Source organism: Montipora foliosa, chromosome 1, assembly GCF_036669935.1.
Source record: "Montipora foliosa isolate CH-2021 chromosome 1, ASM3666993v2, whole genome shotgun sequence".
Taxonomy (NCBI): Eukaryota; Metazoa; Cnidaria; class Anthozoa; order Scleractinia; family Acroporidae; genus Montipora; species Montipora foliosa.
This window is the reverse complement of record NC_090869.1, coordinates 26,960,648-26,987,854: the sequence shown is the minus strand read 5'-3', so window position 1 is coordinate 26,987,854 and position 27,207 is coordinate 26,960,648. Positions and strand designations below refer to the sequence as shown.

General features: G+C 38.1%; 2 protein-coding genes across 2 annotated transcripts in view; both read right to left on the bottom strand.

The window, feature by feature from the left end:
- Positions 1–484: 484 nt before the first annotated feature.
- LOC137995513 (short transient receptor potential channel 4-associated protein-like) lies at positions 485–9,946 on the bottom strand. The gene is made up of 26 exons (XM_068841049.1): positions 9,721–9,946; positions 9,509–9,640; positions 9,108–9,227; positions 8,450–8,516; positions 7,924–7,985; positions 7,349–7,434; positions 6,968–7,035; positions 6,634–6,744; positions 6,417–6,482; positions 5,778–5,840; positions 5,534–5,659; positions 5,260–5,318; positions 5,077–5,142; positions 4,868–4,956; positions 4,640–4,750; positions 4,464–4,519; positions 4,274–4,319; positions 4,072–4,155; positions 3,852–3,942; positions 3,453–3,590; positions 2,916–3,024; positions 2,682–2,791; positions 2,284–2,364; positions 1,930–1,988; positions 1,587–1,653; positions 485–1,488 (listed from the first exon to the last, which is right to left on the bottom strand). Exons 1-26 carry the CDS (start codon positions 9,808–9,810, stop codon positions 1,372–1,374), a joined length of 2,274 nt encoding a protein of 757 aa, XP_068697150.1. The 5' UTR covers positions 9,811–9,946; the 3' UTR covers positions 485–1,371.
- Positions 9,947–15,307: 5,361 nt separating this feature from the next.
- The window catches only part of LOC137995470 (SUMO-activating enzyme subunit 2-like), a 20,654-nt gene continuing 8,754 nt past the window's right edge, over positions 15,308–27,207 (bottom strand). The window contains exons 8-19 of the mRNA XM_068841017.1: positions 24,644–24,740; positions 24,103–24,193; positions 23,893–23,950; positions 23,667–23,760; positions 23,029–23,141; positions 22,180–22,281; positions 20,774–20,827; positions 19,432–19,489; positions 18,868–18,906; positions 18,666–18,771; positions 17,666–17,787; positions 15,308–17,033 (exon numbers count right to left, since the gene is read on the bottom strand). Coding sequence (XP_068697118.1) covers positions 16,861–17,033; positions 17,666–17,787; positions 18,666–18,771; positions 18,868–18,906; positions 19,432–19,489; positions 20,774–20,827; positions 22,180–22,281; positions 23,029–23,141; positions 23,667–23,760; positions 23,893–23,950; positions 24,103–24,193; positions 24,644–24,740 — 1,107 coding nt within the window. The 3' untranslated portion in view covers positions 15,308–16,860. The remainder of the gene's footprint in view (positions 17,034–17,665; positions 17,788–18,665; positions 18,772–18,867; positions 18,907–19,431; positions 19,490–20,773; positions 20,828–22,179; positions 22,282–23,028; positions 23,142–23,666; positions 23,761–23,892; positions 23,951–24,102; positions 24,194–24,643; positions 24,741–27,207) is intronic.

Here is a 27,207-nt window from a genome sequence, read left to right as displayed (position 1 = left end):
GAAAATCCTAGGACAGGCAGGCAAGCAAGGAATTTTACAACAAATGTTCCGAAAATTCTAGATCTGAAATCGTTTTCCGAACAGATATTTCCGAAAATTGACGTTGGGTGCCCCTGGTAAAGGGTCGCATTAGTTAGAAGTCCAGAGATTCCAACCCTCCCGATTTGATGTGTTCCCTTCCGCTTTCCCGATTTATCATGAAATTCTGAAAACAAGGAAAAAAATGCTTATCTTAAGTACTTTTTTGGGATCTGAGTGTAAGACGTTTAATACGTATCCTCAGGAGTATCCTCTAATGTCTCGCCCTTTAATGTTTTGCCACAATTACCCCAGGCTAGATTGCACTGGTGCGATGCGCGGGTCGAAATCCCTGGCTTAATTGTGATGGTACAACCCTCTGGCATATTGTATTTTGCGTATGTTTGAAAGAATGCGCGTGTGCGAGATCCTACTTCACCCTTAAAGACAAAAACTACAACAGGCATAGGAATTCTTTTTTCCTTTATTGATTAAAACTGCGCTTGCTTGGTATATAGGTTCATACAAAAAACTGCTTCATAAAAATAATATAATATATAACAGGTCTAAGATAATTTTCATTATTATAATACACTGCATGCAGTTGGTCTAGAAATAAATAATAAGACGTTTCTTTTAGCTAGTGTTTTTTTAAGACGATAATATCTAGTCAATGTTGATCAATGCATTTATCAACGCTGCAAAGGTACTGTTGAGGAAAATTAAACCCTACATTCATTTCTTTACCAAGCAAATGACAGGAAATTTAAAATACAATACTTTTTACCCGTCATATAGGGGTGACCTAATATTTTATCTGTACACCTAAAACGTGCATAAAATCACACCTGAGTAAAGCTAATTCGTGCAATTTTAGGCAGGAACAACATTTAAAAAAGCATACACATAAACCTCAGTAAGGTGAAAGTCTTAACCTTTACACCTTTGTGCATATTATTTTTTTGTTACCTAATTACGTAATTGAATATGTCCTGCAAAAAAATTCAAGCTACGTACGTAATTTTCTTATTTATCTACTGAACTAAATAATAATTTATTTCAAGGTTATATATTTTTGTCGTTTAACGGTGTTTACAGGTACAAACACCAACACAGACCACGAGAGGCTTGCAACGTGCAAACCATGTTGGACGTCTAACCTGCGTCTACTAGAAGTCTACCAAATGTACTAGCCAACCTTGAGCTATGGTGCCGCAATGTCAAATCTGTGACATAAATTACGATTTATTATATACAATCACAGAGAATCACCATTGCAGTTGCTGTTTCGTTACATTGTCAAGACCTGCTTGACGCCTTGAGTCTTAACGTAATAACAGTTCTGACACCTCTTCAGCAATTTCTTGTGAACGCTGACGGCAGATAATGGAGAACAGATGTATTAGATGAAGAGTCTGACAGGAGAATGTCCACCACTTGCTTCCAGTGATCAAAGCTGATACAAGAGCTCTGAAAATAAAATAATAGAAAATGTTTGGAATCAATGGATGACAGCACTTCTCCTCTGAAAGCATGATTTGGGAAACATATTGCATCTCTAGTTTTACCTGTTCAAGGGCTGAGCAGTCCTTCCCTCGTCTCAAGTAGTGGGTCTTCCAGAATTCCAACAGAAGTCTAACAACACAACAAGATTAATATTAAATTATAATTTTGGCAAAGCGCTACTTTTAGGAGCAAGAAGTATTAAATTATTTCCATGAAAATGTTGATAGTAGTAGAAAATATCAGTATTGTGTTTAGAGTATGAATGTAAGACCTAATCAAGCTCATAATTTTAAAAGGAAAGTCTTATTTATTTGAAATTACAGGAGGAGATTTAATTTCAAATCCTTTGGGCTGGTCGTAATTTTGTCACATCTCCAGTAAACACTTTCAAGAAAACAAGCTCACCTCAAGTTTGTCAGGATGAATCCTGGATTCTTCTGAATGTTCTCTTCCCTGACAAAAGCCTAAAAGGAAATGAAAACCATATTACTTAAACACAAATCTACAAAAAAGAGAATACTCTACCCAACCTTTTCAAACGTGTATGCTTCCTTTTGAATTTGGCAATGACATCTTTGTGACCATGTTATGAAGCAGTAAAAAGGTTCCAAAATATTATCTTTCCAAAAGCACATGCTGTCATCCACTTTTTCCATTTTGTTTCCAAACAATAATTTATTTTGATGTAATTTTAGCGATTCCAATAACTAACTTAATATTCTAATAATTATATCAAGGAGCTTGACAATGTATACTCACCATGAGATAGGCTGGAAGGCGACCATGTCTGTGTGCAAACATCAGAAATACAAGAGTGGTGTTGAGACAGCTGACATTCTCCTAGAGAGAAAACAAGCGAAAAAGTAAGAAAATTAATTAGTCAAAATTACTAAAAGATTAAAAATTGTGTTACTCCTAAGGCATTGTCTATATTTCCATGCTTGTAACAACGAAATGCAACCTTAGTAACTGCTGACCATTCAACTATGCTGAAAAAGTGCTTGCATCTTATATCTTCCATGAGGGCAAATTATAGTCTCACAATGGACTTACAGGCAACAGTTCTCCATATCTTTGTTAGCAGGGCAAAAAAACGAAGTCTGTGAAACTTCACAACATTACCATCTATTTCTGTCAGTTTATAACAAAACACTTACTTGAGTGAGGGTTCCAACAGTTATCGAGTTAATAAGCTTGTAAAGCAAAAAGATCATCTGTTCCCAATTGCTTATGAGAGTGCCTAGCTTGGATGAACCAGTGGCAAAACCTGTTTTAAATACAAAAAGCAATATGAATCAAAACAGAGTACTGGAAAAGTGAAACTGAAATATTTCCTTAGGTACATTTCTGAGCTGAGCAAGGACACAACAAGATTATTTATATTTCCTTACCAGAATAGAATCTGTTAGACATGAAATGTTCTTGAGACAACACCAGACAGCGAATAAGCATATTGGAATCTACCACATTTGATGTCAGGATGGATACAAACTTCTCAAACTGCAATTGATAAAAACAAGAGTTGGCAACTAACAACATTTAGATAAAATAATAAATTAACTTTTCTTAATTTTCCTCATTTCGAAAAAAGTACCAGTGAGGGAAAATGCAACAAAGTTTTCAGGGCTGACCTTAAAGTTGCTCTCTTTACTGGCAAATTATGACCAACGAAAATACCTATACTATGAAAGTGCTGGCAAAATCACTGACTGCCTGCGCTTTTTGAGAACCCTCAATACCTTTCCTACATAAGTCCTTTAACAATCAGTAATAATTTAAATAAACAATTCCTTAGCAATGCACTGGATGGCCTTTTGTTTTCCACATTGCAGTAAGTATAAAAGTCGATTCAGCATTACCATGAAAGGAATATTAATTTTTATTTGAAAACTATTGTTTAAGAGACACTTGCAGCAGTATCACAATACCTGTTTGTCACTGATTACAAGGTCAAATCTCTTGAATGCAAAAGGATTGAACTTCATTAGTTCCCCAAGCAAATCAAAGCTACTTTGAAGAATTTCCTTTGGCTTGATTTCATCACTTGTGATATGATCAACAAGGTGCTGAAAAGAAAGCAAGAGAATAATCTTTTATTATGATTATGATTATGATTATGATTATGATTATGATTATTATTATTATTATTATTACTGACTGTCACCAAAGGCTACAAAAAAAGTACCAGCAACTCAGAGGAGGTAGGTGTTTAGCCTCGAAAACAACACTGCACTAATAGACTACACTGTAGATGGCAGACAAACCCTGCTTTCTTTACTACACTGAATGTTCATTCAAACCTCACAGGATCAAACAAGTCTCAATACCTCAAGAAGACCTCTCTTGATAAGAAACAGCTGGTCCCCAACAGATGCTCTGCCCCTGAGAAATCCCTCAATCGCTCTTGAAAGCCAAAACCTAGAAAAGAAACAGGGACAAAAAAATCAAACCTGGTTTTCAAAAAGTACAACAAGTGTTTTAGATGGATTGGTTTAGCGTAGAATTATAAAAAGAAGATAAAAGTATTAATTCTCATGAAAGTAGTACCTTAAAGGTGCAGTTGTAGGACATTGAATCAAAGTTTCCAAAATTTTTGTTAGAAGTCCTTTTTCTCCGGAACAACAAAGCTTCCTAAAGAGCATAAACAAAGTCAAAATACTAGTTAGAGAGAAGCTCCAAGCCAGATCTAAAACAATAAGAATCTCTAAATAATATACTTAGGACAGACAAAGAGAAGGGCAAAACAAACCTGTTTGTGTTTAACAAACTTTCAGGAATCTCAAGGTCATTTTGAACTAAAAAACGAAAGAAACAAGATGTGAGGGAATTTGTTAACTTCAAAGAAATGCAGACGCTGTTACTACACTGAACATTTCCTTCCTGTTTTTGAACAAGTTAGTTCACAATACACAGAAGGACAATAAAACAATATTACTCACCATACAGATCTTGAAGTTCATCAACTTCTTTGGGAGTCAAAAGAAGATGCTTGTTCCTAGAGAGAACAAGAGTGTCTAATTAGATTAAGTTAATATCCTCAAAGACTTATACATAAAAGGTGTGAAATCTAAAGGTTCATGACAAAATACTGCAAGCCCACTAGATGAAAACTTACTCATGCCGGTCACAAAAACTGTGAACAAGTCGCAGGAACTGAATTTTCAATGCAGTTTGTGGTGTGCATTCATGGTCCACCATATCTTCTAGGTCCAACAAGTCATGATTCCTATAAGAAATCAGGTTTGTTAGCCAAAGACACATAAACAAAAATTAATGATTGAAAACAGGAGAGGATTAATATTATTGACCATTACAAAAGGCATAACAAATAGTTTTCCCTTACACTCTGTCACTGTCTTTAAGCCATGGCATCTTGTCAAACAATACACACATGCCAGGAATTAGCTTCAAATCTGAGAGCTTTTTCTGTACCTGAAAAAATACAGATGACATGAAATTTGTGATGGCTTCATAAACAGATAAAAAAGAGAAATGTTTAAGACACTAGACAAAAAGAGAGAAATATTATTTTCAAAAACTAAGCCAACTTACAATTATCTTGTGTTTTCCAGTCAAGAACAAACAGAGAACATAAAACACCTCCACCTTATGAATCAGCTGAAATGAAAAAAGAAACAAACAAAAAGAATTTTATTATGAGCTTTCTAAAGGGTTCAAAATCTTTAATAATATTTGAAGTCAAGACAGACGTAAAATGAAGTCTTGTGCAATTACATCATGGATGCGATTAAAGCTTGATTGAATCATTGGCATCTCCTCGCGTTCTTCAGGATCTATGTAAAGGAAACAAAATGAAATTGAGTTACAATAGATTACAGCTTGATTAAGCCTTAAATTTGTCAGAAAATGGGGAATAACATTATTTCTTCTTGTCAACAAAGCAACAACCTTATTTTCATTATTTTTCTCTCTTGCAAAGTTAAATTACTGTTAGAATGGTATTGTTTAATTAATAAACCAGATTCTAAAACAATATGTGGTCACATACCAAGATGATTATCAAGTCTTCCAGTTTCTAAAAAAACATCTTGCAAGAAGGTGTGGAAATTATCCATATCAAGAAACGCTTGTGCATTGTCAAACAACATAGCACTGGAGAAAGCACCTCTCTCCACTAAAAAGAAAAACAGGGAATAACAATCATCATTGATTAAAAATCAACAGTCATCATCAAAATATTACACAAATTCTTTTATAAAAAATAGAACATCATTGAACATTCATCAACTTACCTAGTGGATGACAGGCAAGCTTGACAATTCTTGGAAGGAACTCCCTTAATCCGATGAGTGAAGCTATTGTAGGAAAATAAAGAAAACGTTATGTTAAGTCTATCTCATTTTCACATGGCGAATCAACTTTCTGACTCGCTGAACCAAAAATGGCAAAAGCAATCTTTAAAATGTCAAATAAATCATCACTATCTTATTGAAATAAAAGTGAACCAGGAGAAAACTCTTAGTAGCTGGCTTTATATGGCTACCCAGCTATGAAAAAAAACCAAGTACCATAAAGTTCCGATAGAAATGACCCCCAAAAGTAGCGACCCTCCCCCCCTGAAAGTAGCGAGACCAAGAGGTATTCCGTATGCCCTTAATTTGTCAATCAATAGTCAAAATTTTAAAGTATAATAGTATGTTTGTGCAGTGTTACAATCTATAAATCTGGAATGCAAATAAATTTTTTTTAATTTTATTTTTATGTTGCTCATTTTTTATTTCGGAAAAAAAAATGCGCAAGCTCTATTTGAAACGATTTTTGTTCCCCGAAAGTAGCGACCCCCAAAGGCTACTAATTCCAAAAGTAACAAGGGCTACTACTATCGGAACTCTATGGAAACTCGTAAGTGATAAAAAATGTCAAAGAATTACCTTGATTGTTGTCTGCCATCTCCTTTTGGGAAAGCCCCTTTTTGTCCACTTCATCTTGTGCAAGCACTGGTAAAGGCAAAATTGTATTGATAATTAAATCAACTTTGAGCCAAGAAAATAAATCAGAAATCCACGTTCAGAAGTTAAAGAATCTGACCAGGTGGGGGCTAAACCATGGTCCTGCCAGACAAATGCAAAACAAAGATCTGTAACTTACAAGTGCTTCTTTCCTCCACCGATTCTAGGTCTGACAGAGAAAAGGACAGGACTCGACAAAGGCTTGCTAGCTGCTTCTGATCCACTATATTTATCAGTTTTCTCATATTTACTGAAAATTAAAAGCATTTGTAAGGTTAGAGCAAATCAATTAAAATCAGATCAAAAGTACCAATCTAATGAAGATCCTACATAAAAGATATGAAATCCCTAAATGATCCAGACAAAGGCACTATAACAGTATTTGGACAAAAGAAGTCACAGGATGTTTTTTCCTAGAGCTTGCTGATAAATACAAACAATTTCACAGAGTGATGCAAAATTAAAACACTTACCAATACTATCCAAGTCGATAAGTTCCTTCCTGGAACCAAACAGATCCTCCAATACCACAAGTGCATAACTAAACACAAAAATATCCTAGGTTAATAATGCTGCTACTGTCAAGAACAATATTCTTAAATCACAATAGGATTTAAATGCAACATCACCAGGTTGTCCAAGCACATTGACAAGTTAGTATTAAAGAGTGTTTTTTAAATTTTTGCAAGAGGCAAAGATATGAAAACATTTGGTAGGGGAAAATGCAATATCATTTAGTGTGGCTTAGCTGCTGCCAAGACAACAAAACAAGTGAAACTTTCCGCAGTTAAAGTAACGAATGAAAGTAATATTATTGCAAAGATGCATACAAAAAAGAGATGTTTCAAACTTACTTAAAGGTTTTTCCTGTTTCTAAAAGTGTAAACAAATGCCTTATTAAGTCATTCCTCTTTGCTAGATTAACAGCTACTCCATCAACCTGTCAACAGAAAAGAAAAATTAATGTATATTTGTATATATACCATAAAGCCAGGGCATTTATGATAATGTATCCTACATTCAAGATTATTGTCCAAAGAACACATGAACTAAGATAAAGAGAGAAAAAGCTGGGTAAAAAAGAATAAATATGTAAAGTACCATTGGTTCATTAACAAAGAAAGAATGCTTGCATTCGTATAATCTGCATTATTTTAATGTCTACTAATCGCTAAGGGCCTCTTCCACCAAGCCTTAAAATCCTTAATAAGTAAATTAACTTTAACGTTAAAATTTTCAGTCCAGAAAAATAGCTATTTCTAGAACAACTGGGAATTTTACCATAACCATTGGTCCAATCAATGTTCTCAGACCTTGCGGCTGGCAACACAAAGAGATTAACAAAGATGGCAACAAGAAAATTATTTCTGTTTGCAACTGGCCACTGTACATGTACAGCATGTACTTTCATCACAAAAGCAATACCTACCATAAGACACAGATTGTGAATGAAATCGAGACAAAGTGACCACAAACTGTCCTGTTGCAACCCTGTGGAGTAAAGAAAACAAAATAACCTTTTAAAGTGCTCAAATTTACCAGGATCATGCAATTTGGTACACAATTATTATTTTGGAAACACCGGAGGAACCAGCATGTTTACACCCTGCGAGCAGGAGAGGCTCTGCGGAAAAAAGTATTTCAAGTCACTGCAGCCCAAGATTCTGGGAAAGTCAATCCGGTCAAACAGGTTTACGCTGTATGCGCATCATATTTTTGACAAAGCAAAGGTCAAAATCGAGCCTTCAGTATGAAAATCAATATGGCGTCCAAGAGTGCGATCAAGACTTGGCCTGGGTCAAGTTAAAAAAGTCTCTACTGCGAGGGGGCATGTTTAATACTCTGTGCTGATTTTTCTTGACTTCTTTTCATGTGTTCCATAAAATTTAAGATTGACAACCAAATAAGTCAAAGAGATTGCAAAAAGTAGCTTTATGAGTTATACGTGTACATACTCGTGGGTCGTGTTCTGCAAAACCTGAAGCCATGGGTAACTGGAGAAAACAGCACTTGTAACACAAGCTGTCAAAAATAAACAAACAAACAAACACTATTTTAATTGTGAACAAGAGCCATACCCATTTATATTTTATATTATTTATATTACTATTATTAACTGCATCAACTGCAATTTAACTAATGCTTTTTTTCTTACAAACACAAACATATCTGGTAACGGCTGAGGTTTGAAAGTTGTCGACATCTCGTTAAAACCGGAAGTGCGGTCAAGACATTCAGTCGGGCGATTAATACATGTACCAGGCAGACATTTAGCAGCAAATATAAAGCAAAGAGTAACACACGAAGCTCAAACGCGGCAAAATGAAAAAGCGAAAGGAGAAAATAACGAAAACGACATTTAGTCGTAATAAAGAATCACGCGATCAAAACTGATATGGGCTTTAATAATAGAGAGCAAAAAATCGCTAAATAAAGCAAAGAGGAAGTCGTTTTCTGCACCTATGATAGGACAAAAAAAGTGTTAAATCATACGGAAATCAGCGGGTTTTAACAACAAAAAAGTAGATAAGCGAATGCGAGAACTCAACCACGTCTGAAGAATGCATATCATGTGATCGCTATTTCGAAATGCGAGCAAATTTCTATACGTACCTCAACCCCTCCGAATAAATTGATTACTTGACCAATGCGAAGTCTTTCGTCAGGAACGTGTGGAAGCTCATACTCCGCGAACAAAAAATTTCCATTGCTGGAGACTAAATGTGAAAGTTCCTGTACATGTAATAAAAAGAAATCCACATTTTAAAGAACGGCGAACACACGTTAACGAAAGTGCAGTGTGCTAAATCGAATCGAGGAAGATTACGACTTGAATAAGCTTACGTCAAAAGCAATTCTTTGGAAAACAATTTAAAATATTCAAGATTTGCTTTATAAATTTGCAAGCAACCAAACAGACAACGCCGTTGAGATTTTACGCAAAATTTACAACTCAGAGAAACTTAAATTTAAACAGATAAAATAGCCGTCTTGTAAGCTTAATTGTTAAGCACCTTTAGACAACCCGAGCATTTCCCAAGATTAAACTTCTGTGCACTACTGCTTCGTTCCAATTTGGCCAAAACCATTGGTATCGCTTTGAAGTCCATACGACGATCAACTGCTTGGACGAATTCTTCGGGTAGCTAAAAAGAAAAACAAAAAAACAGATGTTGAATCTTGCTCGATCTACCATTACAAACATTAACTCGATCGTGATACTTACCAGTGAGGTTCTCAGACCTCTCCCTGAGATTTGCGAACCCAAGATTCTAGAAGCAAGGTTTTTGGGTCTCGAACAACTGATTTTCGCCATGATGAATTATGCAGACGGTAATATAACGCTACTAAATGACAACTCAAGAAATCTGGAGGCTAGACTTTAACGGAGAATGGTGGAGTTTGAGACAACTCGATGTGAAAGAATAGCCGCCATTTTGCCATTATATATCTTTGCGCGCAAATATGAAAAGAAAAGGAACAGAGTTCTCTTGGCCAATCAGAATATTTGGTATATCTCTGGCAAAAACCGAAACCCAATCAGATACCTCGTTGCATTGTCATTCATTCAATGCGGTCAGTGTTTGCTCAGTAAAAATAACGCGCACCGCTACAATAACGTGTACTTAAAACAATAATATAGCTGATAATCAAATCCCGTTTTGAAAGGAGGGGCGCTCCAGTGGCTCAGTACAAAGCAAAACGACTTCTCGCTTTGACGGATCCGCCTTTTCGCTTTAAAGGAGAAATAAATAATACTTTATATTCCTTTTGATTTGCTTGATCAGCACCACTCCACCTCACATCTTTCCCGCTTTATCATAGCTGTTCAAGAATTTCTCTTTCGTGCTTGCCAACATTGGTAGTAACATAGCTTTTTTTTTGTGATTTATTAACTTCAGGTCAAAGCTAACATTAATTTCTGAGTGCGCATGACTTAATTTTAAAGCAGAGCTCTTGGCGACAAGCAATGGCCTCAGGCAAAACCTTCAACTAAAAGCAAACACTGAAAGTTTTGAAAACATTATTACATTTTTTTATTGATTAAAAAAACTCATCTTTCCCAATCACCCAAATCCAAGATGGTCTAAGATTTCAAAAAATGCTTGCACTGTAAGGGAGTTTGGGGAGGCCGAAGTTACCGCGGATTGCGTACAAACGACAAGTTCTTGCGATTCGATTGTGATTCATGCATGAGCCTCAAAGAACTTTCATCGTGCTTATAGTTTGTATCAGCGTATCTCAATCATTTCTTAACATCAATTTTTTTTATTTCAGGTAACTTACTGTGATTTCTCAGATAACACTGAACTGACTTTAAAGTAGCTTATGGTAATTTATAATATTGGCGGTTACTTACAATTCGCCGGCTTCAAACAATTTCAAGTTGAAATGGTAATTCTGCTATTGGTGACCTACCAGAGGGCGGAATTTTTACTGAGCAGGCCGGTTCTTTTGAGCAGTCGGCAGAAAAACCGCCCTTCAACGCTTTTTTACGGTTATTTTTATTTTATCGTCCTTCATTTAGAGCCTTTTTCCAAAAAAAATTCCCGTTCCAAAACGAATTTATTCTCATACAACGAGTACCAAAAGCTGGTAACCACTGCTGAATTGTTAAGCTTTAAATTATAAGGCCGGGATCGTCACGAAAATACTTCCATTCGGGACATAAAAGAGATTTAGCAGCAAGTTTACGATCAACATGCGACATTCTGCAAGCAGGGCCTATGCTAAAATTCACCAGGGGGTCAACAAAAGACTGCTAACAAGGTGGACAATCGACAAACGTCTGGCTACAAATCAAAGGAACAAATTTGATTCATGACATTACTCTTCTGATCCATAAGTGAAGTTTCATGCTTTTCTGTATGACAATCAGTTACTGTAGCCTGTACGTCGTTTACCTTTTCAAGTATATGCAGGGGCGTAGCGTTCTTAACGCAAATACGCGCGTGTGTACTTAAAAAATTGGTAGGATTTTCAGTTTTAAAAAGATTTCCTGTTATAAGTATAAGCCCTCCGAGGCCCCTACACCAGTGAAGGAAAGGTTACGATGATGACGTTATAACAGAGTTCGCGACGTCTTGCCCTTTGCTTGTAAACCCTGTGTTTTTGCTTGCTTGCCTGTTTGTGTTGTAACTTGCTGAAAACTCTACAGATGGAAAAAAACAACAACTAACTACTGCATTTTCATTCGCATTTATTAATTGAAATGTCCTTCTGAAATAGTCGGAAATAGCATTTGCGAAATCCTAATTGTCAAGATTTTCTGTGGGAGTTGAGCATGTCCCTAGACCCCCCCCCCCCCCCTCCCCCCTTGTTTGGAGAGCCTTCGGTGCTCGAGACATTCTTCATGTTCGTACACCTTCAAAAGCTCACGCTACACCCCTGAAACGCGTTACTAAATCTCTCTATTGATCGTTCATCTGCATTTTCAAATGATAAAATACGTCCTAATGTTGTTCACTGAGTCCTACTCATACAGTCGTCTTCAGTCGTCTTGTGTGCAGTGAGATGACTCACTTGGGAAGGGGACCAGATGTCTCGTTTTTCCAAATTTCCAGGGCTCTTCGCATTCCGCTTCTCGGTTACCATAAATCCCTCCATATATCTTCTTTTAAAGGAAGCCTTTCGAAAGGTAGAATTTTGCAATTATTTTAATTTCTTTTCGAAGTCTTGAAAATGTGTCAAGGTACCAGGAGCGTTTTCCATTTACAAAAAAATTTCCGGAAATTTCGGTGGAAATTTCCATCGGGTGAAAAACGTGTTCCATTTAACTCAGGTCCGTTCGCCGCCCAGTGATTGCGATTTTACGCGCCAAAATTTAAAAATGTGGCCGTGAATAGCCTGGAAGTGGTAAGACCTTTCAAAAGTTGTAAATGGAACACACATTTCCATCGGAAAGTTTCCAACGGGAAAACAGCACTACCTTTTCAGAAGTTCCGTTTATTTCGGAAATTTTCCAGTGGAACGAACCAAAATGTGTGTTTCATTTACATCCCAACCGGAATTTCCGGAATTTCTTGGTAAATGGAAAACGCCCCAGATTTCATGGAATGAGAGGATTGAGATTTTATAAATTTAGCACCTTTCATGGGTCCCATAATCCGTTGAAAAGGAAGGGAAAGTTTATTTTAGTGTCTCCAATTGAGGACACTTATAATTTGAAATTAACAAATTAACGCAAATCAAATCAAATTTTGGTTTTTGAGGAGAGGGGAAAACCGGAGTACCCGGAGAAAAACCTCTCGGTGCAGAGTAGAGAACCAGCAAACACAACGCATGTTAATATTTAAGTCATGATGGATAACGGAGTATATAAATCTAGAGAAACAAAGGGTTTGTTTGAATACTCGGGAAAAGCTGATGTCATCATCTTGTTCTCGTCTTTCAACCTCTTTTCAAGGCAAGGACGAAAAACTAGCTGCAAAGTTTCATGCGTCAAATAGCCTGCGACAAGGCTCTCCGAGGGACTGGGGTTAGGGGCATAGAGCGAGCCTGCTATAGCAGGCTATGCGTCAAAATGTCTTTCAGAGATATCTATGGGAACCTAGCTAAATTCTCATGAAACGTCTTTAGGGAAGCGCTCCAACGCGCGTTCTTTTGACGCGGTTTGGACTTAAGCGTTAACCGTCTTCTCAGCTTTCCATCCATTCGTGGTGGGTAAAATGAGTACCAGCATTACTGGGGACAAGTTGTGCATCGTGAACGGCTTGGGAGTGGCGCCCACCCCTGCAGTGAGTCACCGTAGATGCCGTGAGTTACTGCAGAAGCTAAGAAAACGAGCCTTTGGGTTGCCTTCAACTGCGGTCGGCCTCTTGTCTCTTCTGAAAAAGTGAAAAGACTCCGGGAATACAGCAAAAGTTAGCACATGTTAGGCATAAAATAAAACATCATGGCCAATTTCTAGGTGAGTTCAATCTTTTCACAGCGGAGTACTGCCGTTTATAACTGAATCGTTCGTCGCTGGAACCGACTCTGCATGCAGATGATTAGCATGTGGTCAACATTAAGTCACACTGGATTCTATGATATAAAAATACTATAAAATTATGTTTGTACGTGTACGATTTGCGGAAAGACTGAAGCATGATAAGATTTTAGATCATCGCAGTTAGGAACACTACTCAAGAAGCTACGAAAGGTAAGCCTGACCTGAAAGGCAGTCTTAACGGAATTAGAATTTCATTTGATAGAGCAAGGCCGACGGTATCGGCCCAACAGAAGCCATATCTGAACTTGGTAAACTCGCTGGCTCGGTTAGCTGTATGAATTTCATCATTCTTTTTCGGGCTTCCATTACCTTACTGCGATAAACTGAGATCTGAAAACGAATTCTATATCTGCCCACTGATATCAGAAATTCGGGGCTGAAAATAAAATTGGTTAGTACTGTATCAGTGTATGTTCGACAATCTCAGCGCCACTAGTGTTCGGCGAATTGGTAATTGTACACCATTTTTTGTCCTGCTGAATGATTTAAAGCCTTTAACCCTTTCCCAGGACCCTTTCATGCCCAATAGTGACACTTAGATTTTACTATGTCTAACGCTATCCTGCAAAGCAGGCGTAGTGTTGTTTTGGTAAGAATTAACGGCCGACATCTTGGATAGCGAAACTAACAGAGGCCTGATGCGAGTCAAGAAAATTGCACTCAGCAAGAGGAGGACAGTATGAAATCCTCTACTGGCTGTGAGCTTCCAAAATGGCGGCCCATTACGAACAAGCAGCCGAGGGAGCTGCAGGGAGTTTGGAAACAACATCTACGGCACCGCGCGGTTGTGGGATACGGCGTTAAAATTTTTCTTCCCAGTCCTCCAAATTACGTCACCAGATCACCTGGCTGTGATGCGTTCGGCATGACGTAAACACTCAACCTTGTTCCCAGGGTCTCTCTTCTCTCCTCAACGACAATGGAGGCAGAAAAGAGAGATCCTGGGAACGAGGTTGGTAAACACTACGGGAACGGTTCCGTGTAAACACTTCCAAACCGCATTGATTTTTACGCGGTTTCGAAGTCCTGAAGCCGCGACTGTCACCGTTAGCCTCTCTAGGCACTTGAGGTTAAGTTGGAGATAAGGGTTAGGAGACACTTCGCGACGTTTTTCATGGGCAACGAGCGATTCACTGTCGTGTCAGACTTAGGCCCCGTCCACACGTATCCGCGTATATCCGTTTTCATTTGAAAACGCAACTTTTTCTTTGCGGATACGGCTTCCATCCACACGTATCCCATGAAAACAATCACTGAAAACTGATCTTTTCAAAAACGCTGTTTTCGAGAGTTCGTGTGGACGGACGAAAACGGAACTTTTCGAAAACGCTCACGTCACAATTTCAGTTCCAATACACTCCGCGCAATGTTATAAAATTATTCAAGATAGCGGACAGGCACTTCACTTCTTGGGCTTATTTTAAGCCTAACTGCCTGTTTTCAATCAAATTTAGCTTTGCTATTTCTTCAAGCTGGCTACTCTAATCAAAGATGGCACCAATTTATTATTTCCGCGGGCTCATAATAGCGAATACTCGTTCGTCAAGCATGCGCAGTTGGGTTATCGTTTTCAAATCGATTCATAGTGTTCGTGTGAACGGACGAAACGATGCGAAAACGCTCCATGTGGACGCAATTTTTTTTGAAAATGCCGGAAAAAAGTTGCGTTTTCAAACGAATACGGATACGTGTGAACGGGGCCTTAGATCATCCCTACGTATTGAAGACACCAGTACGAAACTTTGGGTGTTGTTCTTGAATCGTAACTTTGTGAGTTACCTTCAGTATCCTTCAACGCAGAGTAGCATTTATTTTTACTGTTTTAAAATATTTTATTTAAAAACAACTACAGCAACAACAACTACAGATATAAATACATACAAAAGAAAAAACAAAGGCTACTGAGTACAAACTAACAAAATGAGAAAAAAAAAAAAAAACAGTTACGGACGAGAGAGGAGCAAACTTTAGTGAGCAGCACATTTTCCCATGTTCCATTGTAATAGTACCCGTTTTTGGAGTTCTAGAATAACGGGTTTCCTTTCAAAACATATGCAGTTATAAATATATTGCTTTAAACAGAGAAGAAATACGGATAGTCTTCGTTTTAGGGGGGCCGGTAGAAACCTGGCGGGTGTAACGTCATAAAGAGTGATTTTTTGATTGGGGAGGTGAACATTGGTATTTTGGTCTTCACTGAACTAGGTCAATGCTTCTGAGTAGAAGGTTGTTGAGGCATTGCAGTGCAGAACCCAGAGTAGCATATTTGACAGTCAACCTGGCTGCATTGTGAACCTAAATCTTCCTGTACATCTTTGTTCTGTTTCTTTGTTTTAAGAAAACTCAATGACAAGTTCAATCATGATTTCGTTTTATTACATTAACATTGATCTCAGTAGCCTTCATAAACTCAAATAGAAAATATATTATCGATACAACGGGACTTATCCAGTGACAATTTGTCCATAAAGTAAAAGTGGAATTTAAATAAAAAGTAGTTACCGGTAAGCAGGAAAAGGGAATATTCTATGAAAAAACGACAACGACAATCCACACACTTCACAAAGTAATGAATTAGGCTGTTTCCGGCATTTTTTATGCCTGCTATTTCTTTTAATGTTATGAACACCGCAGGGATTTTTAAAATGACTTCCTTCGATTAAAAATTGCAAGTAAAACTCGATCAATACAAATATCGAAGACGGTTTATTTGTGGGTTCTCAGTTAAGAGATTTAAAAAATAAACCAAGTTATATCCACTCAGATTAAATCACAAAGGAAGAAGATAAAATTCACCAAGGGCAACTGCGATTAACGCATGAATTTTCAGAAGTCGGAATCAATCTCTTGCTACTCTCAGTTGCTTTCCAGCTGGAAAAATCTGAAATCTCGTGCCGACCCAAACTTTTTCTATACTTGTTATCAAAGACAATTAAAGTCCTGCAGGGGCCGGTTGTTCAAAGCCTGGTTACCGCTAACCGTTGGTTAAGAGGTATCAAAGCCTTGAGGTTTCCATGGTATCTAACCCTGGTTAGCGTTAACCATGCCGGCTTTGAGAAAACGTTTCGGGCCCGAAACGATTTATAAACCTCCCAACCCCTTGTTCAAGAACGCCGATCATTGAACATGTTTTCAAGTCAACGAATTTCAAACTGACTGTGAGGTTGACGACTTAATTCCTCTCCATTCTTGACATACAGAAAGAATTGTGACACCCGAAAATGGCCCGTTAAGTTTCGGGACTTTCCTGGGACGGGCCCCAGATGTTTCCGGCAGTCAAGTCAGTTCGCCGGGCCCTAGAGTAGCAAGAAGATAATTCAAGGGAAAGGCATGCATTGAGTTCGCATCCAATCTTCCACATTCCACTCTGAATCACAACACGACAATGTCGTCTTCCCGCTGCTCTGGTTCGTTGGACACTTTCGCTCTTTTCACAACCTTAAAGTTTGGCTTCTCGTCTGTTTGCAATTCCTGTTGAGTTTCCTCAGCTTTTCTCTTTCGGGATAGAACAGGCTCATCTACAACCATGACATCCTCATCTTCGCCTGGCAAGAACACGAACAGACGAGATCACACTCCACAAAAATCTTTCCGGAGAACAATATACTAACTATTAAAATTGGAAGATAATGTTAAGCACCAGTTCGCGATGTTTTAAATTCTTCTTGCTCATAACGTGTTTTGACTCTATCCGTGCAAACCTGTTTGTTTACGGCTTCCAATAGTCCTCATCTCCTTCGCCTTTCTTAACCTTTATCTCTTTTAGTGTTTTGTTTTCGTATTCTAAGGCATTTCGTCTTCTTTTCAAAATTTATTTCAACGGAGAAGAAAGAAATAAAATGTTAAGAATTTTCTCTGTCCCTTTGCTCTCTGGGTAGCAAATGCTGAAAGGCTAAAATCATATGCAAAGTTTTTTCCAGTAACCCAGGATTAGCCCATCTGTCTTTGGACAACTAGGCCCAGGGTATTAATATTAATATTACATAGTTTTCAAACAATAAAGTAAAACCCAGATCTCGGCTACGATTCGGCTAATCATGATCCATATACTTTCGTGGCACGCCAATCGACCTACGTCGGACCATTTTGTTTGTCTCCAGCGTGTGTGCTTTGCAGTCTCCTCCAGCACTGGAAGACGCAAAAATTATGCGGGAGATGTTCTACTCGCAAAACTCACCAGTCTCTAACTTTCCCTCTGTTTCCACTCCTTGTGTCGACGGACCGGGTTGAGGACTCAGAGGTCTGGGTGCGGGAACATCTCCTTCCACTTCAAACTCGGCATCGCTTTCTAAACTGTCTCTACAATAAAACAGAAGCACTTCGTGAGTACTGTAAGGACCGATGTGGATGAGGCAATTCCCTGTCTGAACATCTCGTCTAACCCTACTCTAATCCTAGTAATTCAGTATAAGAAAAGACATAAAGTTGACCAGTGACGGCGGTTTTTAGAGATCATAGTAAGGCAATTGATACAACTACTTGCGTAAGCTTTCGGCCATTGGCTATTTTCCAAAGTTTATAAAAGTATAAAAGGTACATTTCCTGGGTGGCATAACAAACGAGAGAGAGACAGAGAGAAAGAGAAAATTTAATAAAAATACTGCGAGCTTGTTTTTCTAACATGCTATATGCATTACTCGGATTAATCCATTTGGGGTTCGCTAACAATCATTACGACAAGCGGAGAAACAAGAATGGGTTCCAAGCAAAAAGAGCATTGAAAAATCTGACTCCTACTTTAGGTACTTCGACCAAGTTTATGATAGCGACACGATTATGAGTTTTTCAGGTCTGATCATGCGCATTTGAACCCAATGCGCGTGTTCACAACCAAAAACTCGTTTCTCGTGAAGAAAATTCAATAATGACACCTCTCCTTTTCCGGTTCACAGCTTTATAGCTTAATAGTAAGGTTATCTATCCAGTGATTTTGTATTTGTTTTGAAATTAAGGGTGAAATGAATTAGGTCGTAGGTTTGGTCTAGTGCGCTTTGTCGTTCAACCGAAAAATGCTAGGACGCAAAACCACGACAAAAGCTGTCGGCATGCGTTTTGTTGCGAGTAGCGGCGGTGCGCCAGCTTTGGCGTTTCGTTTTGAATTGCTTTCTTCGCATTTCCTGCATTATTTTTCCGGTGAAGAAATACAGTAGCTCCATCAGCAAACAATGCCAGCTTACCTATGTTTGATATTAAGGACAAGCTGGTAGTTTTGAAGGAAATCATCAGCTTTTAATCTTGTGCTGTTGACCACTTGAAATTCACTAAGTGTTTTTGGTAAATTTTCTGCAAGAGTTAAGAAAAAGAGAAGCTATTTTACACCGCGATTTACTCTTGAAAAGAATCGAACACTCACGATCTGGGGACAAATGATCCACCAACCTTCTGTCTCTCCTTCTTCGCTGGATATAAGGATACTCCCTGAAAACGAAAAAAAAATTAATCTTTGTGAGAAGCCATGCAATTAGCGAAACTAATGCCGACAGGGTGATGGCCGAGTGATTTCGCTGCTCTCTGTTCTACAACTGAGCTATCAAGCCGCCGCGATTTCTTTCATGTAACTTCACGATATGCACAGTTCGAATATACCTTCACCGGACTCTTTTTCGAGCTATGATTCTCGCAGTTATGAACGCAATTTCAGCCATTGCGTTCATAACTGCGACGATCTTGATTTCATATATATGATTCATTTCATATATCATTTCGTTCGTAGACTCCTTTTCATTTTCCGTTCGACTTTCTTCACATTTGAAAAACAGCTAAATTTTATTTGGAAAGACTTCGCATTTTTGACTGAAGGAAGGGGTGGGGGGGGGGGGGGAGGGGTGAGAAGGGAGAGAAGTGAGTGAGGGCGATTGACAGGCAGGCCAATAACGGTCATAGTTTGTGACTGACTTCACTCTTAAACATAAATCAGACCGAAGGAAACGTGCAAGGACCTACCTTTGCCATCTTCAATTTCTACATCCGGCGCCACCATTCCAAACCGTTCCTTTAATATCTGCAAAACAAAGCAGTTACTCGTGACTACAAAGAAATGTAACATAACGGAACCTTCTCTGCAACCGAGAGGACGAATGCCACCAGAACCTAGTTTAGTGGCTTAGCTCCCACGAGTCTCAGACTTAGAGCTCAGGGGAAGAGCGTTTGACACTGGTAATCGACAGGTCGGGTATTCCCGAGTGACCATCGACCATCTCTTCAAGGTTCAGGTCGTTAAAGGAAGGTGTATTGTCCTGGAAGGAGGGCAAGCAGTTTTTACCAATATGTTCTGGCAGCAAACAGAAACTCAACACTGTTTGCTGCTCTAAAAATCGAAGGACAAAATTTACCTTTTTCAAAAGGAGGCTCTGTGCACATTAAAATTCAGGAGCGTAAAAAGACCAGACTCAAAGAGCTGTCAGGACGTTTTCAAAATAAGCACAATTAAAATGCAAACTCTACAGAAATAAGTACTGAAACGTCTTCAAGAATCAATCGCCCTTGTGACGGATTGTGAACAACTATTTTAGAAAAAAAAAAATCATGAAAGATATTGGAGGTCGGGTTACGGTCTCAAATCAGTGGGTCAGCTACATTTAAGTCTTCATAAAGGGTCTGTGTAAAAGACCTCTTGAAAGAAGAAGAGAGAAACATGAACGTGACATGGCAGAGAGGAGTGGTTTAAACGACTCGTATTTCAGGGACTGAGTACCAAGCATGCTACCGCACCCCTGGTAGGGCACTCAGGGCATACCTTCCCACTGAACTTGTATTTTTGCACCTTAAATGCATTAACGTTTTTTCATAAAAAGAGAAGTGTGGTCCATTTTTGTAAAACGATGTCAACTGCTGGGAAGCTCCTTCAACAGATGAAACCGCGCACCGGCGGCTCAGATGGTTGAGCACCGGGCTGTCACGCGGGAGGTCGTGAATTCAACTCCGGACCAACACTCAGGGTCTTTAAATAACTGCGGAGAAAGTGCTTCCTTTGTAACTACATCTGCAAATGGCTAGACTTTCAAGTCTTCTGGGATAAGGACGATAAGCCGGAGGTCCCGCCTCACAGCCGTTGCTCATTAACTCTGTGGGACGTTAAAGATCCCACACACTATTCGAAAAGAGTAGGGGACAGTGTTCCCGGTGTTGTGGTCTGACCTTTCCAGCATGTGGTCGGCTTGGCAGGATTAGCTTGAAGGGCTTGTGTGTGAACGAGACCACATTTGTGTATAACAGCCACAAGTCAGGCGACTTAGCCAATTGCTGGAGACTCACTCAAACACTCAAACACAAAACTCAAACTTGCCTTTTCTTCTAAGGTTTTGACTGTGAGACTTGTTGTGTTTGCGAAAATGGTCACCTATAGAGAGAGATCACAGCACAATCAAAGTTTTAGTAATATTCTTGTAAACTAATTCTCTTGATTAACTCTGAAAACAACCACCCAAAAGGGAAATCAGTTCTATTTTATAAGTCTAATAACATGTTTTCATGATCAGGAAAAGCTATACAAATTCAGGCTGTTTACTGCAAATAACCACTTCAACGTATTATTTCGCCAATATGTACCTCTGGATTTGGAATAACAAAGTTAAATCGATTTGACTTGAAAACGATCAAGACCAAGTTGCTCTAAGTATGCAGAGCGCTGACCATTGGTTAAATAATGTCAAAGTCTTCAGGTTGTCATGGTATTTAGTGCTAGTTAGTGCTAATGATGCTTTGAACAATTTGGTCCAGGCTTACTGATTTGAACGTTGAAATTGAAACGCAAATGCTATGCTTAAATTGTTGTTGTGCATGGGCAGTCTAGACTTTCGTGGGACACTTTGAGATGATTAATATCAAGAGTGCATCTAGTTTCATGCAAAAGTTGTGTGCTTAGTTACCTGGCCTTTAAATGAAAGTGAGGCTGGTGTTGACCTTGTCATCATACAGACCTCCCTCCTTTTCTTATGTTAATGATGTTTTTGTGTAAGAATTTACATAAGAAAGCAGTGAGGTCTGTATCATAACAAGGTCAACACCAGCCTCACTTTCATTTAAAGGCCAGGTAACTTAGCACAACTGTAAACAGGTCTATTCTGGACAAGAATGGGAAATGAGCAATGCACTGCAGAAACACTGAACTTTCCTACTGTAAAAACTAGAACGAAAAAGAGGTTTGTTAACTGGAGATAATGAACATCAGGTATAACGCCCATGACAAATAGCAATTAGGAGACTGTTGCTTTCCCTTAAGCCATGAAAATCCTTTTTATCCAAGCTTAGTTCTCCATTCATTACTTGGGCGATAACTACAGCTATATAGACCTTATTCCAAAATGGCCGTCATTTAAATATTCTTTTGTTTTTATTCAAATTAGCCCTTGATACCTCGTTCTTGAGCTGAAAATTCAAAAGAATATTTCGCCTTGAACGAGGCATCAAGGTCTAATTTCAATAAAAACAAACGAATATCTAAATGGCGGTCATTTTGGAATATGGTTTCTGGCTAACAAGCAAAAAAATAATGACCTTAAATGAAAAAGGTTTTGATAAAAATTAATGTTGGCAAACAGCAAATTTTCGCCTGACATAACCTCCTCCATACAAGTATGCTCAGCATGACAGAAGCCACAACCGATCACAATCAGGATGGCTAGTTGACAATGATTTGCCATTTGACATAAATGCAAAGCTTAATCTCTCCTCTGTCTTTCATTTTCTGACCTCAGGCTTTGCAGCACAGACATAACACTTTGGATTTGGAGGATCCAGCATACAGGGAACTAGTAACTTTTTCCGTGGGTTTGGCTGACGGTTAAGATAAATCTGCAAGACAGGACAAAAAATAAAAAAAACTTGTAAAAAATTCTCTCAAAATGCAAATTGGCTTGAAAGTAATAGGGCTTAGGCATCAGCAAGTCATGTATGCTGTGGTTGTATGGTGACATTTTTGTTAATCCACTCCATGTGTAACTCTTCATCTTTGGGTTTAATCGACCAGTCTTTACACTAATATACATTGTACATGTACTCAAAAGTATAAAAATTATCTTCTCATAGCCTTCTACAATCGCATAGATTTTTGGCTTTTATTGTTCTTTTCAGCTCTAGAGACAATGAGACTGAGTGGGAGCTGCCTTCCTAATGTTTTTTTGAGATACTATAAAATGAAAATGCAATAGTTACATGTACACAACAGATTTTCCATGTCAAATCAACTAGCATAAAGCAACCAATCGTCAACACCTCCTCTAAAACAAAATTGTGAGAATTTAAAAACAAAAAAAAAAATCAACAGCAAGAAAATAATGTTCTTACTGTAAGTCCATTTCTGTCCTAATACTATGCAGAATGTAACTGTTTCTGGCATAAACCTCGTTTAAAATGGCTTGGGCTCCCACAGGTCTTCTATAGAGCTCTTAGTGAGACATCATCCAAGCTCAGGGGTTACAGTTCTGTTCAGGAGGATTCTAGAACTTAATGTACAGTATGCCATGGGACATAGGTTCACCAAACTATTTCATTAGTGTAAGAGAGTTGTCTATTAATCATTACTAAGACTGCGTAACTTACTGTTTTACATTTATCCAACTTTCCATTCAAAATGTTCAGAGCCTGCATAACAATTACCCCAGAAATTATTGCATTTGTTGTGGCAATAGCTGGAATTATATTTCCAGCCATGGCTAAAAGAGACAAGCAGAAAAAAGTAGTTTATCAGAAACTGTATTATGCATTTTTTTTTGAAAGCTGTAAAACTCTTGGGGAAAGGGGAAGAGGTTGTGGAAGCGAGGGGTGGGAAGGGGAATCTGCGACTCAGTGAGTGGTATAAAAATAAAAATAAATTATCATTATGCTCAGGAAATGTTATCTGTAATCTTCATTATTAATGTGCCGAATCTGTATTTTCAGTATCTGAAGCTTAAAGTTTGCAGAGCAATGTAAAGAAAGAAATATTTAACATAAACACAACATTGTGAAGAACCCAAACTGGGTGGACAAAAAAGTACTATGCTATTTACAAAAAAGTGGTGGAGTTGAATTTGGAATAATGGAAGACATATATGTTTGGTGTTCAGAATGGGATTTGAACCCAGGGCAGCCCTACAAGAATCTGATGTCCTAGTGTATTGGACACCACTTAATCTCTTGGTGATGCAATGTTACAATGTAAGTGTTAATTGAACAGGAATGTTTGGACTTAAACAAACCTTTGATATCAAAGCGGCTTCTGAGAGGAATACTGAAAATATGAGCCCTGATGTTTGCTGCACTTGTTACAAAATCCATCGATGCTGGGTCATCCTAACAATGTTATTCCACACGAAACAATAATTACTGGTATTATTTGTACCAATCCACAACTTAACGAAATGGAAAGAAAGAGCGTTGAATTTCCAAGAAAAAATTTAGCACAAAGTTCAAAATGCTACTAGCCTTATCCCAAACAAGGTCTTCTCCTCTTATAATAAGCTGTTGTTTCAAAGTATCAACACTGAAATTGAAGAATTACAGCCAAACTTCACTTTCGTAACATCATGATATCGATAATGGCACATCTGCAGTGCATTAAGCAACGAGGAGAGGAAACAAGACAAAAAGCAAATGGGTGGATTGAGAGACAAAAAAACAACATTGAGCAATCACCTTTGTTTAAAAATCTTGGTACATTCCTGTGGACTCCAAACTCTTTGATCTTGTAAGCCATTGTCTGTTTCTTCTATATCATTGTTACATTCTACGAAATATGTAAAGGATACATGTAACGACTGTATTTCAACCTCCATTTCATTTCCATTTTATGATTTTCCAAGTTGTAACAAAAAGAAATAACTTATTTGTCTTTGTTGTTTTGATTCTCTGCATTGCAATGTGAGGGTGAACTCATGTCTTGTGACATTCAGATCATTGTTCTCTACTTGTACCTCTCTAGCACTGAAGCTCTGAGATGATCCATACTGCAGCAGGTGTCAGGACACATAACTCATGTCATCCCAATATTGTTTCATGGTTAATAAATTGATAATTAGCAGACTTGCTGCAAGCTCAATGTGAACTAGCTCCATCTTTCTTTTTGGAGCCTTATAGACTATTTTGCACCAACCAAAGAAAAAAAGCAAGACCAAACAAGAAAAAAAAAAGAAAAAACTGGCCTATGCATGGCACCTCTTAACAAAATGAACCTCACCTGTGTGAATATTCTGCCAATTTAAAGGCATCGGTGGCTTCCTTTTTCTCCATAACTTGTCCATTGATAAAAGATACTTGATGTCTTCATTGAATAACTGAAATTTGATAAATCAGACACAGTTAATAACATTGTTGATGATAATTTTATTATCAATGATACTTATTGTTGCCAAGATCAAATTGTAAATTCGATCCATTTGGCAGAACTGACCGGACAGACCGAGCATTTAGAAGGAATATCTCTACAATGCCTTCAACTAAATACTCCGGAAGAATACGAGGGTTAATCAATGATGCAAGTGTTCCTTCAAATTGCAGCATTTCTTTGCAAAAGGACAGGTCTGGCTAACCAATTTAAACATAAATAATAAGTGGGACCTTGCAATAGGTTTAATGACTACTTATTAAGTGAAACCAAGAGTGAGGTGCTTAGAGGAAAACATAATAATTATCAAACTGAGGCCTTGCTGTCTTGCTGGAGTGATAGCTAGGTCAGTGCAGCAAGGCACAGGTTTTAGATTTTCCTTAACAACCAAAATAAAATATCTTTACACACTGTAAGTTGCTTTTTACATGGCTTTATACATATGTAGTTGATTCAAGAAAAAGGGATCACTTCACATTTTTGGTAATATGATTGCATATTGATCAGTTCATTCATCTCTCGACATTGCACTAACATGTACATGTATTTGATAAAAAAAATACTTATTATTTTTAGAAAGAAGTGATTACAATTTGGTAAGCTAAATTTCAGTGACATTCTTAAGAACCAAGAACTAACAATGAATACAGATATGTGTCAATCTGGTGTGTTAGAATCATCATTAGTTTTAATTTGTTTTTGGTGTCCCTGTTAGCCAAGAGCTATCAATGAATACATATGTGTCAATCTGGTGTGTTAAAATTATCAGTTTTGTTTTTGGTTTCCCTGCCAGCAGAAGTGTCTTTCCTTTTTGTGTTTGCTGGGATGACAAGTACGGGAAAAGAGACATCTGCCATAGACCCTTTGCAAAGACGGCGCCTAAATTTGAATAACAATACTTTGCACATCCTTAGTCTCGTACTTATGTTTCCAAACAAAAGATTTTTCACATGAATGTGAGGCTTAGGATGTACATTGCCATTTATGCAAAGGGTAGATATGGGTCGAAACTCACTTTGATCCAACCACTGTCCACAATCTTGGCTGGCACTCTTCAAATTGCATGCCCCATGATATGTTTGCTGAATGTGACTTGAGCCTGCTGTGTCCAGTTCATTCCTTTACAGTAATTCTGCTTTTGCAGCACACACAACCTGAAGTATCACATGAGGATTTGGTCGCTAAGTAGCCGCTGCACATGCTCAACACAGTGAGTTTCGACCCATGCAGGGCAGAGGTATCTTTTCTCGCACTCCTCAGCCCAGTGAATGTGATAAAAAAGAGACCTATGCTAGCAGGGAAGTTGTTTGCATGTTATTTGTTATCGGTCTATAGGCATTGTGGTAAAATTTAATTATGCTGCAGCATTATACCTCGCGCTCATTATAACAACAACAAGCACTAGCCCATAGCTTGACCTTAACTTTTCTACTGACTAGTCCTTAGGCTAGTGGGATTCGAAATTTACTAGCCAATTGTCATCACCTGGGAGCCAAGCCTGGGCTCACACTTTTGATCTTGCTACACACTTACTGAGCTCGATAGAGACAAATCTGCCTGAATGCTATTAATTTTGCTCCTAGAATCAACAACACCTTTTGTTTATTAGTGATAATTGAAGAAAAATATCAAGCAACAAAAAATGCACATGCAGAAAGCGCTTGGATCTTAAGACTGCCGTTTAGTCACATGATTAGGATTGGTACAAACCTCTGGTTACAAAGTCATTAAAAAGTTATGTTCAATGTGATGTCATTTTGTGATTAAATGATAAAGAGTTCAAGACTTAATATCATTCCTACTTTATACTTTACTACTATGCAGACTTCTAAATCCTTTTAGTCCATGTACAAGTTTCGGAAGTTTGTGGTCTTCTCAGCATTTCCCCTGAGTTTAGCCATCTGGGCCCGGTTGTTCGAAAGCAGATTAACTTAATCCAGGATTAGCATAAACTCTTTCTTCATGTTTTCAACTTTTTGGTGCAAGTTTCTTTCGCTTATTTTCGTTTTTCAAGATTGACTTCCTCTAATGTAAAGGTTTGCCGTATATAAGCGTTGAACAGCATTTGGGAGTACAGAAATAAACTCCTTGGTTAATTTTTAATCTGGGATTAGCGCTAATTGGCTTTTGAAGAACTGGGCCCTGGCAACTGCTCTAGCGGCATTATAGCCAGGATTTTCGGTTTTGAGTTGCTTGGTTGTGCTTCATTTTCCTCGACTTCCTTTCTTCTTAGGACAATCAAATTTCTTGAAAAAAGAGTCTATACTCTTTATACTGATCGAGGGCAAAATCAAATCAAAGATCATGATCAACACATTACAAGATGGCGGCCTGGCTGTGAATTACTGGGTCCCACTAGTGTTCAGTTTTCCTGCCAGTCCTTTTGTGTTCACAGACAGACCACAAATGGATTTATA

What these genes read in the sequence shown, in the direction of transcription:
- LOC137995513 (XM_068841049.1), bottom strand. Translation starts at nt 9,810, where the DNA reads ATGGCGAAAATCAGTTGTTCGAGACCCAAAAACCTTGCTTCTAGAATC. An exon ending in GAAACAGGAAAAACCTTTAA is followed by an intron (nt 7,036 to 7,348) that starts GTAAGTTTGAAA and finishes TTTTGTGTTTAG; the next exon opens with TTATGCACTTGTGGTATTGG. An exon ending in AGTTTGTTAAACACAAACAG is followed by an intron (nt 4,156 to 4,273) that starts GTTTGTTTTGCC and finishes TATGCTCTTTAG; the next exon opens with GAAGCTTTGTTGTTCCGGAG.